The sequence below is a fragment of the Coregonus clupeaformis genome, chromosome 3 (genome assembly GCF_020615455.1).
Source record: "Coregonus clupeaformis isolate EN_2021a chromosome 3, ASM2061545v1, whole genome shotgun sequence".
In the NCBI taxonomy this organism is placed as follows: Eukaryota; Metazoa; Chordata; class Actinopteri; order Salmoniformes; family Salmonidae; genus Coregonus; species Coregonus clupeaformis.
The window spans coordinates 26,981,627-27,000,464 of record NC_059194.1 but is presented as its reverse complement, the minus strand read 5'-3'; the positions used below and the strand labels follow the sequence as shown (position 1 = coordinate 27,000,464).

Below are 18,838 nucleotides of genomic sequence, written 5' to 3'. Positions count from 1 at the left end.
GCCAAAAAAATCAAGTTTCAAACTGCCAAGTTCTGCTCCCTTTTCCTTGATTTTTAACCAAAGCAACATTGACATAATTGGTACCATATAACAAGCCGTCAGACCCACTTTTGTTTACAATGAATTGCAGAACTAGTACATTATCCAGGAGTATCATGTCAAACTCTCCACCATACTGGTGTCCCTTTCCCATGGTGTCATGCCTGCTCCCGCTCCCCCTCCCTGGTGCTCGAGGGCGCCAGGCTGCTCATCATCACGCACACCTGTCACCATCGTTACGCACATCAGCGCTCATTGGACACACCTGGACTCCTTCCCTTTGTTAATTACCTCCCCTATATCTGTCTGTTCCTCTGTTTGATCCCCTGTCAGCATTGATGTTGTTTCTTTTCCCCTGTCCAGACGCTGTCCGTGTTTAGTTTAATGTCTGTTTATATTAAATGTTCACTCCCTGTACCTGCTTCTCGTCTTCCAGCATCTGTCCTCACACATGGTGTGACAGACCATGCTGAGATTTCATGTCATGGTGTTACATATACAGTGCATTTGGAAAGTATTCAGAACCCTTGACTTTTTCCACATTTTGTCACATTACAGCCTTATTCTAAAATGGATTAAATATTTGTTTTCCCTCATCTATCTACACACAATACCCCATAATGACAAAGCAAAAACAGGTTTTTAGAAATGTTAGCAAATGTATTAAAAATAAAAAAACTGAAATACCTTATTTACATAAGTATTGAGACCCATTGCTATGAGACTCGAAATTTAGCTCAGGTGCATCCTGTTTTCATTGATCATCCTTGAGATGTTTCTACAACTTGATTGGAATCCACCTGTGGTAAATTCAATTGATTGGACATGATTTGGAAAGGCACACACCTGTCTATATAAGGTCCCACAGTTGACAGTGCATGTCAAGGTGAAAACCAAGCCATTAGGTCGAAGGGATTGTCCGTAGAGCTCCGAGACAGGATTATGTCGAGGCACAGATCTGGGGAAGGGTACAAAAACATTTCTGCAGCATTGAAGGTCCCCAAGAACACAGTGGCCTCCATCATTCTTAAATAGAAAAAGTTTGGAACCACCAAGACTCTTCATAGAGCTGGCTGTCCAGCCAAACTGAGCAATTGGGGGAGAAGGGCCTTGGTCAGGGAGGTGACCAAGAACCTGATGGTCACTCTGACAGTGCTCCAGAGTTCCTCTGTGGAAATGGGAGAACCTTCCAGAAGGACAACTCTGGAAGCACTCCACCAATCAGGCCTTTATGTTAGTGGCCAGACGGAAGCCACTCCTCAGTAATGCCAAGCGTCACGTCTGGAGGAAACCTGGCACCATCCCTACGGTGAAGCATGGTGGTGGCAGCATCATGCTGTGGGGATGTTTTTCAGTGGCAGGGACTGGGAGACTAGTCAGGATCGAGGGAAAGATGAACGGAGCAAAGTACAGAGAGATCCTTGATGAAAACCTGCTCCAGAGCGCTCAGGACCTCAGACTGGGGCAAAGGTTCACCTTCCAACAGGACAACGACCCTAAGCACACAGCCAAGACAACGCAGGAGTGGCTTGGGGACAAGTCTCTGAATATCCTTGAGTGGCCCAGCCAGACCCCGGACTTGAACCCGAGCTAACATATCTGGAGAGACCTGAAAATAGCTGTGCACAACGCTCCCCATCCAACCTGACAGAGCTTGAAAGGATCTGCAGAGAAGAATGGGAGAAACTCCCCAAATACAGGTGTACCAAGCTTTTAACGACATACCCAAGAAGACTCGGGGCTGTAATTGCTGCCAAAGGTGCTTCAACAAAGTACTGAGTAAAGGGTCTGAATACTTATGTAAATGTGATATTTCACATATGTTTTATTTGGGGGGTTTCTAAATACAATTTTTTGCTTTGTCATTATGGGCTATTGTGTTTAGATTGATGAGGCGAAAAAACAATGTAATCCATTTTAGAATAAGGCTGCAACGTAACAAAATGTGGAAGAATCAAGGGGTCTGAATACTTTCCGAATGCACTGTATGTCACACAGGCCAAGGTGGGATTGGTTGGAGTCATGTCCCTAGGGCCTGGATGTCTCTGTGTGATTGGCCACCAGACCACGATGTATCCTAGCAACGACTTCAGGGTGTTGCAGGAGGGCGGCGGCTTGGGCCAGTTGGGGCAGTAGGATGTAGGTGGAGGTGCGCAGGTACTGGAAGAGATCCTGGAAGCCATGGAGGTTAGAAAGGACCTCAGGAGGGACACCCAGGGAATAGCCCAGCCTTCTCACCCCGCTGCCCCGGCCATGGCCCCCTGAGTCCAGCAGCAGAGACAGGTCCTGGACTGTGTCATAGTTTAGCTCCTCCAGACTTTGACCTGGATCAGCACAAGAATACTAGGAGTTCAGTGTCAGTCAATGACCATATATATTGGTGTAAGCACTGTAATAAGAGACTTGTCAGTTAACACCCAAACCGTGGAAACACAAAAAGTCAACCTGATATCGGTTTCTGAAAACATTTGGTTGTATGTTCATATGAAAATACAAGGCCAGGAATTTACAGAATTGATTAATCTCACCCTCAACATCACTTGTTCGACATGGGAGAGCCTACCATACCTTGAGCAACTGTGCAGATTTCCAGCAGTTTTTGTTCCATCTACAAATGAAAAGTGAAGTGAGTTAGATTATTATAAGAATTTCCTAGTGTCTCATAATTTATAATATATCATTATTCATTAGAAAATGAAAACACAAAGGACATGCAGTACCTCCTCTGGTGTGTGACAGAGTCCTCTCTGATCCTCCCAGGGGCTGTCTTCACCTCTATGTTGAGGGGAGGGCTTGATGTTGGTGGTGACATTGATGACAATAGAGGTGGGATGCACTTCACCCTCATGGCTCAGTGAGCTTAGGCATCTGATTGGTGGAAAGAAAGAGGATCTATTGTTTATTCATCAACCAGCGAACATGACCAGTGGACGAAGCAATGCAGAGAAGATTGTTCAATTGATCCGATTACAGTTATTCTCCCAAGCAGAACCTCTGGCCAGGAGGATAGGTACCTGTGGTGGGCGTCCTGGGTTGGTCCAGGACTCTCTGAGGGGGGTACTGGTGGTATCTCTCCAGTCTCTGTGGTGTAGGAGAGGAGTGTATTCCGTGGGAAGGCTGTGTCTGCTTCAGAATGTAGACCTTCAGGACAGTACTTTGGAACCTGTTCTGAACACCCCACAAAAAACCCACATATAATCCACATTCCATTCCCACCTTGTGTGAATACAGAAAATAAATGGGAGATTTTTAGCCATGGTTTGAATGTGAAGGCAAAACTCACTGAATCTCTCAATGATCAGTAGTAAGGCCCAAAGCAACAGAAGCAGTAGGAAGATTGAGGCGGCAGTCACTGAACCAATAAGAGCCATGGAGACTTGGACCGTATCCAGCGTCACTAGATCAACAATACACACATAACCATAATCTACACCAGGGTTCCCCAACTGGCGGCCAGCAATATTATTTGGCCCCCCAAATAAAAAATTTAAATAAGATCTTGGACCTGAGATGCAAAAAGTCCTCAATGTAATGTCCCAAGATGGAAGTGACCCTACCTAAATAATGCAAAAGTTACATTTTAATTAATGAGGAGTGAGAATGCAGGAGACAGTCAACTAATAAAGCAGGCAGCGGACCATTTGTGGTGCTGAAACGTAAAGCTGCAACCGCAGCAAAATCAATAAGAGGAGCATGGTGCTGAAAATATAGCTAACTTGTTATGCAAGTGGCGCCCAGCAACAGATGGAGAAAAATTACACCAGTCGAGTAATTCATTTCAACAATAATCTTCATTTTAATGTGACTTTACAAACAACAAGATGGCTTAACTGGAGTCTATTTCTTCCCGAGCCAAGGCCCATATAAAATAACTTAACTGGCTGAGGTAGGCTATGTGGTTTAGCAGCATCTTTCACAAGAACAAAAACAATGGCCTACTTACAATTGCAACGGTACAATTGCTACTTTTTAGGCCTACTTACAATTGCAACTGACCAAAAAGGTAGCATCCTACATAAAACAATCATTTAAAGAAAAAAAGGCGATGTCTGTGTCTGAATGTCTGTATCGGGAGTATCGGGATAACGTGCTCCTGTAATGACAAAACGAACAGAACATATTATCAGCATGAGACCTAAAATAGCCCTGAATAAGCACTAATACTAATAATAATCACAATAATGTTAGTAGCGTATATGACTATTTATTAAATACTAAGTGACTTACTTAATGCATTTCGATCTTGTGGATGTCAGGTGAGAGGGATGTGATTTTGATGCGCAGGCAGTCCTCGATTGACTTATGTGAAAGCCGGCTCCTGTCGTGAGTCTTGATTGCATTCATAGAGGAAAAGGAGACTCGCAGGTGTAAGTCGATCCAAACATTGTTGGCACATAAAATGTAAGTTTCTTTATTGTGCTGTATTCCTCTGAACATGCCACCCAAAACGCACACAAGGACTCGGCACTCCTGAGCGCATCCCTGATTTGTCTCGACGTCTGGAATTCAATCAGCTCAGTTTGAATTGCGGCCTCATCCAGAGAGGGTATCGTTTTCTTAGCAAGAGAGGAGAATTCTCCACCTGGGCGGAGTGTGAAAGGTTCACGTTCAAACGCAATGATATCTTGATGAAATATTTTCTCTTGCTATCAAGCTAATTGTTCTGAACGAATGTTGACATTAAAAAAAGTAGTGTAGACTACAGTAGGCTACGTAGACCTGTTTTTCCCCACCAATCAACACACAGAGAAATATACAAAAAATAATAATTGAATAGAGACATTGGTGATTTTATGAGCTTAATCAGATCAAAATTATTATGTTATTGTCACTGAATTTATTATGTACTAATCAGATGTGTTAAATATGTTGTTCAATTTGTAGTGTAGGCCTATTAATTGTGCTAATATTAGATGCAAATTATATTCTGGCCTGCCTACTATTAGCTCAGAGAAAACCTAGTTGACAAACCCTGATCTACACATCTAGTTTTAAGAGTTCATGTACTATTACTCACTGTCCTCTGTAATTGCCAATGAAATTCTGTTGAATAATTCTCACTCTGAGGAAGATAATTTGAAAATCAATGGGAGCTACCAGTGGAAGGCTTACAGTGATGTTATAATTGTTTACTAACAGCATTCATTTATTTGCTAATTAATGTTGACCTTACCTGCTGTGGAGGTGTGTTTCGACTGCAGAGGTAAACACTCTTTCCGGACCTTGCCTGTGGGGCTGTAACAGGGCATGCACGACAGGTCCACCTCCCCACTCCTACTTCTGAGCTTATAATACCTGAGTACAGACATAAACACCAGACATAAACCCCACGTATAATGACATACGCAGCATGGCCCATGGGGATGGTGACTGATCCTAAGTTTCCTTCCTCTAAGATTACAGTGGTTTTTGGCCTCTGTTATCTTGAAAGTTATTGGAATAAAATACAATGGAATTGTAATCAGTATTATGTCACAAATGGAAACCAGCCAAGCCCAGCCTTGACCCCCTAAAGTGAAATGTTACGCATTTCCCTCTGTCTGTACTGCACTTTACTCACCCCATAGATATAGGACTTACCCTTGGAGGCAGTTGCCACACTGGGCATTGTTGGTGGGTGAGCACACTGCTCTCTCTTGGCGGTTTAGCAGAATACAACGAGTGCACTGCCAGCAGGGGGCCAACCCAGTCTCAGCACTGAACTGCCCCTCTGGACAGACCACACAGCGGCTGCCCTCTCCCCTATCCCCATAGCCACAGTCCTGGGACAGCAATCAAACAGGTGTAGAGCCAGAGGCAGTTAAACAGATACACACAGACAAACAGACACATAGACACACAGCCATGGACAGACACACACACTCACACACAGGCAGAGAGACAGACGGATGGACGCACGCACACACACATGGATGGATGGACGGACAGACAGACGCGCACACACACACAGTCTTCACACACGAGCACACGCACACACACAGTAACTCTATGTGTTACGTCTGTTAGCTGCTCCCCAGGTCCACAGACAGGACAGTCCACACAACTGCCATTAGAGTGCAGAAACTGGGTCTGATCACAGCTGGGCTGAGACAGTGCCAGCAGACAGGATGCCTGTGGAGAAGCACAACCCACAAAAAACACTTATTGGCATAACTCTATGGTGAAACTCCCCCACAACATAACACAGCATTTAGAAGGACCTACCATCAGCAGAGCTGCAGAAACACTGGCCTCCATAGACAGACCCTCCATAGTCCTGCAGTCTGGGCTGCTTAATGTGGGAGACATTAAAGTGTTATGAGAGAGTATTATTATGGTAATCCACTGAAGTCAAGGAATCATTAATTTCTCCATCATTTTGCAAAGAGAGTAGAGACTACCCTCTAGGGGTTGAAACTCATATTTTTTACAAAATGCCACAAACATTCTGTCAATGACAGGTGATTTCAGAAGAATTCTACATTGTAGCCAATTTTGATTACATTTCAGAATTTTGAATGTGTCCATACGCCCGGTAGATGGCGGTAATGCACCTTAACATTGCACACTGCCATAAAACACCAAAGAAGAAGAGCCAATATTGAGAAAAACAGCAACAATCATGCTAAATTACATAGACATAGTCCTTAATTACCATACCTGTATGCTTCTTCCCAGTGTGTTCTCACTCAAACCTTATGGGTGTCCAGGGTCTGTGGAATTCATCCAACATGTATGGGGAACTGCCTTCTACTCTACATGGCAGACCGTCACTCAGCATAGCAGATGAGAATGAGAGAGGGGCTTGCCTCCTTTCCTCTTCAGGCCCCTCCCTCTCTCTCCACAGGTAGGCCCACAGTGGTGGGAAAGCTTCATGGGAATCCCCCTCTCTCCACCCAGCATTCCTGCTCTGTGACACAGGAGAGATTCCCTCCCAGGCCAATAGAAGGCAAGGGAACACTGGGGCTGCTGATGCCCACCTGGATCCTACGTAACGGCTGGCCTTCTCAGGTTCCCCCTGGTCTGGTCCTGGCTGGGAAGCCCTCTCCAGAGGCTGGGCTCTGTTCTATAAGGTCAAGGAAGGGAGTGGGGAGCAGGTGAGCCTTGAAAGTAGATGAATACGGCCCTTTGTTTCATACAAAGGAATAGCCTTGTGTATGTAAGCTGTGTGTGTGTGCCTCCATGGGTCTTACTCCTCATGTAGTGTATTGCAGATTATAAACTGTATAGAGAAATGGGTGAAAGGTCAATTATATAAAGACAAAAGACTCAACTACTGAATAGTGATGTACCTTGAAGGTTACAGTACACTAAATGCCCAATAGATGGCAGGCTCAGGAGAATAAATGAATTACCTTTAAATCAAAACAGCAGACTCAGGAAAACTATTACATTTGTTATCTGAACTGAAAACCTAAAGGTGAACATTGCCGCCACTGTTTGCACAACATTACAGTTCGGTATTGGTATTGGTATTTGATTAGGATCGCCATTAGCTGTTGCGAAAGCAGCAGCTACTCTTCCTGGGGTCCACACAAAACATGAAACATGACATAATACAGAACATTAATAGACAAGAACAGCTCAAGGACAGAACTACATCAATTTCATTACACTACACATAAGCATCATTGGACAAAGGCGTCTTCTGTACGAGGGAGTTTTGTTAAGAGCCCCGACTCTCGGCCTGAACATTAAAACGCATCACTTGAGGTACGGTTTTGGAAGCATAAGGACCTTATCTTTCATATCAGCAAGAAATAATTTTCTAAACACAAAAGGTTAAATTGATACACACCTTTAGTGTTGCCACACTGCCATATCTCCATGTTACAGCACGTTTACAGAAGACAGATGGAAGACAGAGGGACCCCCTGTGCTAATTAGCTAATCTAGCAAGCGCCGAACACCTGTGTGTAATGGAAGAAGGCCGCCAGAAACGTGTTGTCATTGAAAAATACTGTCGGCTGCAACTTTGTTAAAAATGTATATTTTGCATTTGTGAAATAATTTTGATGTGATATGAAGGCAAAGGGCATTATGTTTCTAGAACCGTATCGCAATTGAGAATCGATTCACGTCTAGATGGCGTATTTGGCTGTTTTGGCTGAGAGAGCCAGTGCTTTAGGGAAGTATTCAGACCCCTTGACATTTTCCACATTTGTTACGTTACGTTATTCTAAAATTGATTAAATTGTTTTTTCCCCTAATCAATCTACACACAATACCTCATAATGACGAAGCAAAAACAGACTTTACATAAGTATTCAGAACCGTTACTCAGTACTTTGTTGAAGCACCTTTGGCAGCAATTACAGCCTCAAGTCTTCTTGGGTATGACGCTACAAGCTTGCCACACCTGTATTTGGGGAATTTCTCCCATTCTTCTCTGCAGATCCTCTCAAGCTCTGTCAGGTTGGATGGGGAGTGTCACTGCACAGCTATTTTCAGGTCTCTCCAGATATGTTAGATCGGGTTCAAGTCCGGGCTCTGGCTGGGCCACTGAAGGACATTCAGAGACTTATCCCAAAGCAACTCTTGCGTTGTCTTGGCTGTGTGCTTAGGGTCGTTGTCCTGTTGGAAGGTGAACCTTTGCCCCAGTCTGAGGTCCTGAGAGCTCTGGAGCAGGTTTTCATTAAGGATCTCTCTGTACTTTGCTCCGTTCATCTTTCGCTTGATCCTGACTAGTCTCCCAGTCCCTGCCACTGAAAAACATCCCCACAGCATGATGCTGCCACCACCATGCTTCACCGTAGGGATGGTGCCAGGTTTCCTCCAGACGTGACGCTTGGCATTCAGGCCAAAGAGTTCAATCTTGGTTTCATCAGACCAGAGAATCGTATTTCTCATGGTCTGAGAGTCCTTTAGGTGCCTTTTGGCAAACTCCAAGCGAGCTGTCATGTGCCTTTTACTGAGGAGTGGCTTCCATCTGGCCGCTCTACCATAAAGGCCTGATTGGTGGAGTGCTGCAGAGATGGTTGTCCTTCTGGAAGGTTCTCCCATCTCCACAGAGGAACTCTGGAGCTCTGTCAGAGTAACCATCGGGTTCTTGGTCAACTCCCTGACCAAGGCCCTTCTCCCCCAATTGCTCAGTTTGGCCAGGCAGCCAGCTCTAGGAAGAGTCTTGGTGGTTCCAAACTTCTTCTATTTAAGAATGATGGAGGCCACTGTGTTCTTGGGGACCTTCAATGCTGCAGACATTTTTTGGTACCCTACCCCAGATCTGTGCCTCGACACAATCCGGTCTCGGAGCTCTACGGACAATCCCTTCGACCTCATGGCTTGGTTTTTGCTCTGACATGCACTGTCAACTGTGGGACCTTATATAGACAGGTGTGTGCCTTTCCAAATCATGTCCAATCAATTGAATTTACCACAGTGGACTCCAATCAAGTTGTAGAAACATTTCAAGGATGATCAATGGAAACAGGATGCTCCTGAGCTAAATTTCGAGTCTCATAGCAAAGTGTCTGAATACTTATGTGCAAAATTTTTCGCTTTGTCATTATGGGGTATTGTTTGTAGATTGCTAATCAATTTGAGAATAAAGCTGTAACATAGCAAAATGTGGAAAAGGTCAAGGGGTCTGAATACCTTCCGAATGCACTGTACGTCTGAAAATAACATATACTGTAAGGGCCTTGGACCTTAAGGAGTAACAGCAGGCTCCTTTAGAGTACATCTTGGGCTACGCACACACATACGACATGTGGGCACCCACATGCACAAACACACACACTCTATAGCCTATATATTTAGTTTACATTGCCTCTCTTATTCTCAGACTAAACATATGCTGTACCATCATACAACAGGACTGATTACACTTTTATTCTCCTCAATTATAGTAAACCGTCTCCAATTTCAGTTCCTATGCCATTCGGCACGGAGTTTGTCAAATGTCAGCAAGAATATTTTCAATTTGCATTGAAATTATGTCACTATTATTAGAATGATTAGCCTAAATATTAACGTGAATCTAAATGTTACAAAAAAACAGAATAATAAGTATTTTCGGTATGCATTGCTGCGTGGCATCTGTGTGCATATCTATGCTAATGAGGGCAGAGATTATGATGTATAGACACCAGGTAGTTTCCCAACACCCCTGACTCATTCTCTAGACATGTCTGTCTGTTAGCTGCATACCAAATCAACAGGAACATTTATTATAGTCATAATATAGTGAAAGGACCAAGTAAAATACCTAAATCAAAGCCTTTCACATACAGTGGCTTGCAAAAGTATTCACCCCCGTTGGCATTTTTCCTATTTTGTTGCCTTACAACCTGGAATTAAAATTGATTTTTTGGGGGTTTGTATCATTTGATTTACACAACATGCCTACCACTTTAAAGATGCAAAATATGTTTTCTTGTGATACAAACAAGAAATAAAAAAATAAAAATAAAAATTGAGCATGCATAACTATTCACCCCCCCCAAAGTCAATACTTTGTAGAGCCACCTTTTGCAGCAATTACAGCTGCAAGTCTCTTGGGGTATGCCTCTATAAGCTTGGCACATCTAGCCACTGGGATTTTTGCCCATTCTTCAAGGCAAAACTGCTCCAGCTCCTTCAAGTTGGATGGGTTCTGCTGGTGTACAGCAATCTTTAAATCATATCACAGATTCTCAATTGGATTGAGGTCTGGGCTTTGACTAGGCCATTCCAAGACATTTAAATGTTTCCCCTTAAACCACTCGAGTGTTGGTTTAGCAGTATGCTTAGGGTCATTGTCCTGCTGGAAGGTGAACCTCTGTCCCAGTCTCAAATATCTGGAAGACTGAAACAGGTTTCCCTCAAGAATTTCCCTGTATTTAGCACCGTCCATCATTCCTTCAATTCTGACCAGTTTCCCAGTCCCTGCCGATGAAAAACTTCCCCACAGCATGATGCTGCCACCACCATGGGTTTGTGCCAGACATAGCGTTTTCCTTGATGGCCAAAAAGCTCAATTTTAGTCTCATCTGACCAGAGTACCTTCTTCTATATGTTTGGGGAGTCTCCCACATGCCTTTTGGCGAACACCAAACGTGTTTGCTTATTTTTTTCTTTAAGCAATGGCTTTTTTCTGGCCACTCTTCCGTAAAGCCCAGCTCTGTGGAGTGTACGGCTTAAAGTGGTCCTATGGACAGATACTCCAATCTCCGCTGTGGAGCTTTGCAGCTCCTTCAGGGTTATCTTTGGTCTCTTTGTTGCCTCTCTGATTAATGCCCTCCTTGCCTGGTCCGTGAGTTTTGGTGGGCAGGCGGCCCTCTTTTGGCAGGTTTGTTGTGGTGCCATATTCTTTCCATTTCTTAATAATGGATTTAATGGTGCTCCGTGGGATGTTCAAAGTTTCGAATATTTCTTTATAACCCAACACTGATCTGTACTTCTCCACAACTTTGTCCCTTACCTGTTTGGAGAGCTCCTTGGTCTTTATGGTGCCGCTTGCTTGGTGGAGCCCCTTGCTTAGTGGTGTTGCAGACTCTGGGGCCTTTCAGAACAGGTGTATATGTACTGAGATCATGTGACAGATCATGTGACACTTAGATTGCACACAGGTGGACTTAATTTAACTAATTATGTGACTTCTGAAGGTCATTGGTTGCACCAGATCTTATTTAGGGGCTTCATAGCAAAGGGGGTGAATACATATGGTCCTCTGTAGCTCAGCTGGTAGAGCACGGCGCTTGTAACGCTAAGGTAGTGGGTTCGATCCCCGGGACCACCCATACACAAAAATGTATGCACGCACGACTGTAAGTCGCTTTGGATAAAAGCGTCTGCTAAATGGCATATTATTTATTATTATATGCACGCACCACTTTTCCGTTATTTATTTTTTATAATTGTTTGAAACAAGTTCTTTTTTAAATTTCACTTCACCAATTTGGACTATTTTGTGTATGTCCATTACATGAAATCCAAATAAATATCCATTTAAATTACAGGTTGTAATGCAACAACATAGGAAAAACGCCAAGGGGGATGAATACTTTTGCAATGTACTGTACATAGGCACACACATACAGTACATCCAAGTTGGGTAGAAATCTTATTTTTTTCCATATTTTAAGAGCTAAAGTTTTACATATCATGGTCCAGCTGCCTTCTCTTGCGTTAGTTATTTTTATTGCTCTGTGTCTAATTAATAAGTAACCTAGAGTACTAAAGGAGAGGGCGTGGAGGTCTTCTTATAGAGAAATACACTAAGGTCTCCCTCATTCAACAAAGACTATTATCCCAGGAGGTCAACCTTTTCTCTTTACCTTCCATTGAATATTATAGACACATAAGAGACAGTTTATTAAACTCTCATTTGCTTGTGTTATCTGGCAAAGGAGAGTGCTTTTTGGACTGGGGAATGACACAGGTAAGTCATAGTTTTGTTTGCATGTTCAGTGCCCTCTGTCTACTTTAATATACATAAGTGCATTTTTCCCAATACTTTTGCTCCCCCAAAGTGGGGGGACTATGTACACATTTCTAAACGGTTCACCTGATATGGATGATAGTACCCACAAATGAAAGCTGACATGCTGTACTTTAACCTCATAGTCATTATTTGTTTTCAAATCCAAACTTTGAGTATGGATGCAAAAGAAGAAAAAATGCTTCACTGTCCCAATAATTATGGAGGGCACTGTACTGATAACGGTTCTATTTGCAGATAGTCATTGTTCCACTTTTCTGACATGACATTTACATGGAGAGATATTGTTTCTCTTTTGGCTTTAGACTGGTGATGGATTCTGCCAGGAGACCCTGTTTTATAACTGTGTGTTTGTCGGTACTGGCAGCCACCTATCTTCCATGCTCCGGTATGTTCATAAATATACTGTATAATAAAGTAATTATGAAGCAATTGTATAAACATTAGTGTTACAGTAGTATCAATAAAATGCATTATGGCATTGACTGAAGACTGGAGGAGTTTTGTCAAAATGTCCAAAAATGTCCAATGTCAGTGTGTGATATTGGTTCTGTGTCTGTACCAGGCTCCCCAGGCTCCAGCCTGTGGGGTAAGAAAGTGGTGTTCATGGGCCGTCACTGTGTGTGGCAGCTGGATAAGGGGTGCGTAGTGCCCCCCCTGGAAGAACTCAGTGTGTGTGTGCACCTGCACCGGGAGATTGCAACAGCTGAGTGGACAGGCTTCGTGTACAAGGCGCCTGGCAAGAGACAGGTAGAGCTGGGGCTGGCAGGCCGAGGAGGGTTCCTGGTGGCATGGCTGTTTGGGCATCAGTGGTCCGTACCAGAGGACCTGCCTCTGAAATGCTGGCACAACATCTGCCTCACCTGGTCCATCCACTCCGAGAGGCTCCAGCTCTACATCAATGGGAGCAGTCGCCTGGATGCCCATGTTAACGCCACCCTGCCCCGGCGACTGGCCCACAATGGCACCCTGACCCTGGGGGTGTCCCATAACATAGTGGGTGGGGTGATGGAGTTTGAGAATGGGAAGAACTTCCTGGGGGCCATCAGCCTGTTCAGGATGTGGGGGCATGAGCAGACGGCTGAGGAGCTGAGGGCCCATAGCTGTGTTGATGGGAACGTGGTGAGATGGGACACCAACGACTGGGATTACCAGATTTGCCTACCTGAAGATGACACTAACCTCCAGTGTGGTTAGTTTCCATACTTATTGTGTTCTACTGTATTCTATTGTGGGTGCTATTTTGAGTCCTATTAAAAGGGCCCCATTGTTATACATTTACATTTACATTTTAGTCATTTAGTAGACACTTTTATCCAGAGCGACTTATAGGAGCAATTAGGGTTAAGTGCCTTGCTCAAGGGTACATCAACAGATTTTTATTCTCCCCTTCATCTACACTGATTGAAGTGGATTTAACAAGTGACATCAATAAGGGATCATAGCTTTCACCTGGATTCACCTGGTCAGTCTGTGATGGAAAGAGCAGGTGTTCTTAATGTTTTGTACACTCAATGTACATATTCAAACACATACAAATAGCATGCACACACACACAAAGCATACATATGGATGCAAATGGAATGAACATTCACATTTTTGCACACTGTTATGCATACCTATTTGTAATATCTCCCTTCTTCACAGGGTCTTTCCCCAATGTGACAGCCTCTCCTCCCGCTGTCACCAACACCACTCCTGGTTCACCAACCAGCACCAATATATCAGGTGACAAAGTTATTTCATAAAATAAAAATGTTGAACTGCTATGCACTAAGGAGGACCTGAAATTGGCTTCCAATACATTTTCACATATCTATTGTAAAGAAGCGGGTTCATTTCTTGTCTGTAGACGCTGTAACCCCTACAGAGACACAGCAACCATCCCTTGGACTGCCTGTAGGTCCCATTGGCCTGTCTACAACCAAAGAACCTTCAGACCTCAACTCCACAGGAACAGGTAAGCCAATAAGACACATTTGATTAGAGTCTGCGAACGCAAAAAATATGCTTCATTTTCATAGAAGAATATCAGTGGCTCTGAAGTTCTGTCTGTCTCCATGGGTGCAATATCCAAGGTTAGAGATGAAGGCTGTTCAAATGTACAATGATTTCCACTGTTATGCTGTTATTAGGCATTGCATCCACCTTCTACAGAGTTCATATAAAACTGAACATGACAACTACTGTAACTGGCAACGACCCAAGGAAGACCATTCAGAAGTGGGTAAGAAACACAACAATGACAGCACTGGAATTGGAAGATGATAAATGTACAATAACATTCTCTTCGGTATAACGTTTGAAACAGTGTCTTTATGTCTTGGCTACAGGTTCAGAGAAAGCTTGGGGAAGTCAGGATGAACACATTACATTTCCAAATATTAAAATCGACTTATAAGTAAGTCCTCATAATTCACAAATGGCATCACCTACCTACATGAATGTATACAGCTACATGTAAAATAGCATAATTAAAGCAAGACTGCTTTCAATGTGCAGGGGTGGAAAGAGTACTGAAATATCCTACTCAAGTTGAAATACTGTTACTTTAATGAAATTGTGCTCAAGTAGAAGTAAAATGACTGGTGTAAAAAGAAAACTATTCCGGTAAAAGTAAAAAGTAGATCATTTAAAAAGTACTCAGAGTAAAAGTAATTGAGTTACTTTAAAAATAAAAACATTGACCTTGATAATAATTAGTTAACTTCGCTAAGGGTACCTGAACGTTGTTACACGTGATCTTTTCCATGCATTCAACTGAAAAAGTAAGAGAGGAAATACATTTATAGCAGGAACTAAGTTAATTTACTTTATGATTGCAACATCTGTATGTAAAAATACTATTATACTATGAACATATTTAAAATAAATTAAACATTCAAAGCAACTAAAATCAGGGGTGGAAAGAGTAGGCTACTGAAATATCCTACTGAAGTAGAAGTACTGTTACTTACATTACATTTTACTCAAGTAGAAGTACAATTACTGACTGAAAAATACTAAAGAAAGCACAAGTTCTCTGAAAAGCTACTCAATTACAGTAACTAGAATAGTTGTAATTCGATACTTTACACCTCTGTCCATGTGTTCTTTTGTAGGGACAATGATAAAAAAGAGACTCAAAGAATGGGGATGGTGAGCATGCTTTTAAAATGTTGGTTTATAGCAAACATGCAAATTGATTAGGGTGTAATTAAATGTTCAATTTAATTTGGGTAAACAAAGCATCAGCAATAAGGAACCAGCTATACTATTGTAACAATTAATAAGCATAATCTTTATTACCACATTGTAAGTCTATGGCCTTGTCTTCAAATAACGTTCAATATGAGTAAACAAATGGTTGCCCAGTAGCAATGAATTGTGTGTGTTTGATGAATAGTGAACAGTAAATACTTCCTTGTGGTGTCTTCTCTGTTAGACTGCTGTGCTGAGACATCAGAAAAGGTAAGTGATGATGAAACAAACTATGTCTGAGAATTCAGAAACGCCTTGATAGATACTGAAAACTACATCTTGATTTAGTATGCAGTTGGAATTACAGTAACCATTATTCGATCATTTACTGAATCAGGGGCCGTATGTATCATGCATCTCACAGTGTTAATTTAGGATCAGTTTAGCCTTTTAGATCACAATGAATAAGATAACATGGATACGGAAGACCTGATCCTAGATCAGCACTCCTACTCTGAGACGCTTGATACATACGGACCCTGGTCTATTAGCAGCTGCCTATGGATTCGGGTACTCACCCCTTGTTGTCTGTATAGGTTTAGATGTACCTTCCACGTTCAGGATACTGACGCACGGAACGTCACGACCACTCAGAGACTCATCAATGACCTTCTGTCCGGGATCCATTTTGTTGAAGAGATCCAGGTAGACAGCAGAGACGTTCACGTCTCACATATAGGTACAGTATGGTTTTCCTCGATCTGTATTCGATTTGCTGATCTACACTGAGTGTACAAAACATTAGGAACACCTTCCAAATATTGAGTTGCAGCCCCTTTTGCCCTCAGAACAGCCTCAATTCGTTGGGGAATGGACTCTACAAGGTGTCGAAAGCATTCCACAGGGATGCTGGCCCATGTTGACTCCAATGCTTCCCACAGTTCTGTCAAGTTGGCTGGATGTCCTTTGGGTGGTGGCCCATTCTTTATACACACGGGAAACTGTTAAGCGTGAGAAACCCAGCAGCGTTGCAGTTCTTGACACACTCAAACCGGAGACGCCGTTCAAAGACAATTGCCAATTCAACCTCTGTTTGGCACACGTACACAATCCATGTCTCAATTGTCTCAAGGCTTAAAAATACTTATTTAACCTGTCTTCTCACCTTCATCTACACTGACATCAATAAGGGATCATAGCTTCTAACTTGATTCACCTGGTCAGTCTATTTCATGGAACTAGCAGGTGTTCCTAATGTTTTGTGCACTCAGTGTATATTAGACTTGATAAGTGAATGAATGGTGTCCACTGCTGTCACCAATCATACTTTCTCAGATCTGTGATTACTTCAGGAAAGAAGAACAGTGCCTGACTTCTTTCCCCCTCTACAGATCCAGGGAGCTGTCCCGAGGACACCCATGAGAGTATCAGGGGTGTGTATATATGGCCAATCACAGATGCCCAGAAGGCAGAAACTATGATCTGTGAGAAGAACAGTGGTGCGAGGGCTTCCAGGATATGGTGAGAGGCCCAGCTAATGTTACGTTTGCAACAATGCTCGTTTATTGGTAAACATATGTACATACAGTGCATTTGGAAAGTATTCAGACCCCTTCCTTTTTTCCACATTTTGTTATGTTACAGCCTTTTCCTAAAATGGATGTTCCTCAATAATCTACACACAATACCCCATAATGACAAAGCAAAAACAGGTTTTTATAAATTTGACAAATAAATTACAAATTAAAAAACGTATATATTACATTTACATAAGTATTCAGGCCCTTTGCTAAGAGACTCGAAATTGAGCTCAGGTGCATCCTGTTTCCATTGATCATCCTTGAGATGTTTCTACAACTTGATTAGAGTCCACCTGTGGTAAATTCAATTGATTGGACATGATTTGGAAAGGCACACACCTGTCTATATAAGGTCCCACAGTTGACAGTGCATGTCAGAGCAAAAACCAAGCCATTAGGTTGAAGGGATTGTCCATAGAGCTCCGAGACAGGATTGTGTCGAGGCACAGATCTGGGGAAGGGTACCAAAACATTTCTGCAGCATTGAAGGTCCCCAAGAACACAGGTCCCCAAGAACACAGTGGAACCACTAAGACTCTTCCTAGAGCTGGTCGCCCGGCCATACTGAACAATCGGGGGAGGTGATCAAGAACCCAATAGTCACTCTGACAGTGCTCCAGAGTTCCTCTGTGGAGATGGGAGAACCTTCCAGATGGACAACCATCTCTACAGCACTCCACCAATCAGGCCTTTATGGTAAGATTAGCCAGACGGAAGCCACTCCTCAGTTAAAGGCACATGACAGCCCGCTTAGAGTTTGCCAAAAGGCACCTAAACAACTCTCCGACCATGAGAAACAAGATTATCTGGTCTGATGAAACCAAGATTGAACTCTTTGGCCTGAATGCCAAACGTCACGTCTAGAGGAAACCTGGCACCATCCCTACGGTGAAGCATGGTGGTGTCAGCATCATGCTGTGTGGATGTTTTTCAGTGGCAGGGACTGGGAGACTAGTCAGGATCGAGGGAAAGATGAACGGAGAAAGGTAAAGAGAGATCCTTGATGAAAGCCTTCTCCAGAGCGCTCAGGACCTCAGACTGGGGCGAAGGTTCATCTTCCAACAGGACAACGACCCTAAGCACACATCCAAGACAACCCCGCAGGAGTGGCTTCAGGACAAGTCTCTGAATGTCCTTGAGTGGCCCAGCCAGAGCCCGTACTTGAACCTGATCGAACATCTCTGGAGAGACCTGAAAATAGCTGTGCAGCGACGCTCCCCATCCAACCTGACAGTGCTTGAGAGGATCTGCAGAGAAGAATGGGAGAAACTCCCCAAATACAGGTGTGCCAAGCTTGTAGCGTCATACCCAAGAAGAATCGAGGCTGTAATCACTGCCAAAGGTGCTCAACAAAGAACTGAGAAAAGGGTCTGAATACTTATGTAAATGTACTATTTCCATTTTGTGTTTTTTTTTGTGTACAAAACAATATAAACATTTGTTTTTGCTGTGCCATTATGAGGTATTGTGTGTAGATTGAGGAGGGAAAAAAACAATTTAATCAATTTTAGAATAAGGCTGTAATGTAACAAAATTTGGAAAAAGTCAAGGGGTCTGAATACTTTCTGAATGGACTGTATGGTCAGGCCACGTGGTCAGAAATTCTCAAGGCTGCATGGATTATGGTGAGAGCACCATG

General features: G+C 43.1%; 2 protein-coding genes across 2 annotated transcripts in view; one reads left to right on the top strand and one right to left on the bottom strand.

Moving 5' to 3' along the window:
- Positions 1–2,067: 2,067 nt before the first annotated feature.
- On the bottom strand, positions 2,068–6,291 carry LOC123481737 (tumor necrosis factor receptor superfamily member 27-like). The gene is made up of 9 exons (XM_045206577.1): positions 6,244–6,291; positions 6,037–6,150; positions 5,620–5,801; positions 5,213–5,334; positions 3,323–3,436; positions 3,054–3,207; positions 2,760–2,907; positions 2,608–2,647; positions 2,068–2,363 (listed from the first exon to the last, which is right to left on the bottom strand). The coding sequence occupies exons 1-9, from the start codon at positions 6,289–6,291 to the stop codon at positions 2,068–2,070; spliced, it is 1,218 nt and encodes a 405-aa protein (XP_045062512.1).
- Positions 6,292–6,557: 266 nt separating this feature from the next.
- Positions 6,558–18,838, top strand: part of LOC121538334 (adhesion G-protein coupled receptor G4-like) — a 51,873-nt gene continuing 39,592 nt past the window's right edge. Inside the window, exons 1-8 of the mRNA XM_045206574.1 lie at positions 6,558–6,563; positions 6,940–7,115; positions 12,348–12,379; positions 13,005–13,631; positions 14,087–14,167; positions 14,292–14,399; positions 14,575–14,666; positions 15,864–15,889. Of these exons, the coding sequence (XP_045062509.1) occupies positions 6,558–6,563; positions 6,940–7,115; positions 12,348–12,379; positions 13,005–13,631; positions 14,087–14,167; positions 14,292–14,399; positions 14,575–14,666; positions 15,864–15,889 (1,148 nt within the window). The remainder of the gene's footprint in view (positions 6,564–6,939; positions 7,116–12,347; positions 12,380–13,004; positions 13,632–14,086; positions 14,168–14,291; positions 14,400–14,574; positions 14,667–15,863; positions 15,890–18,838) is intronic.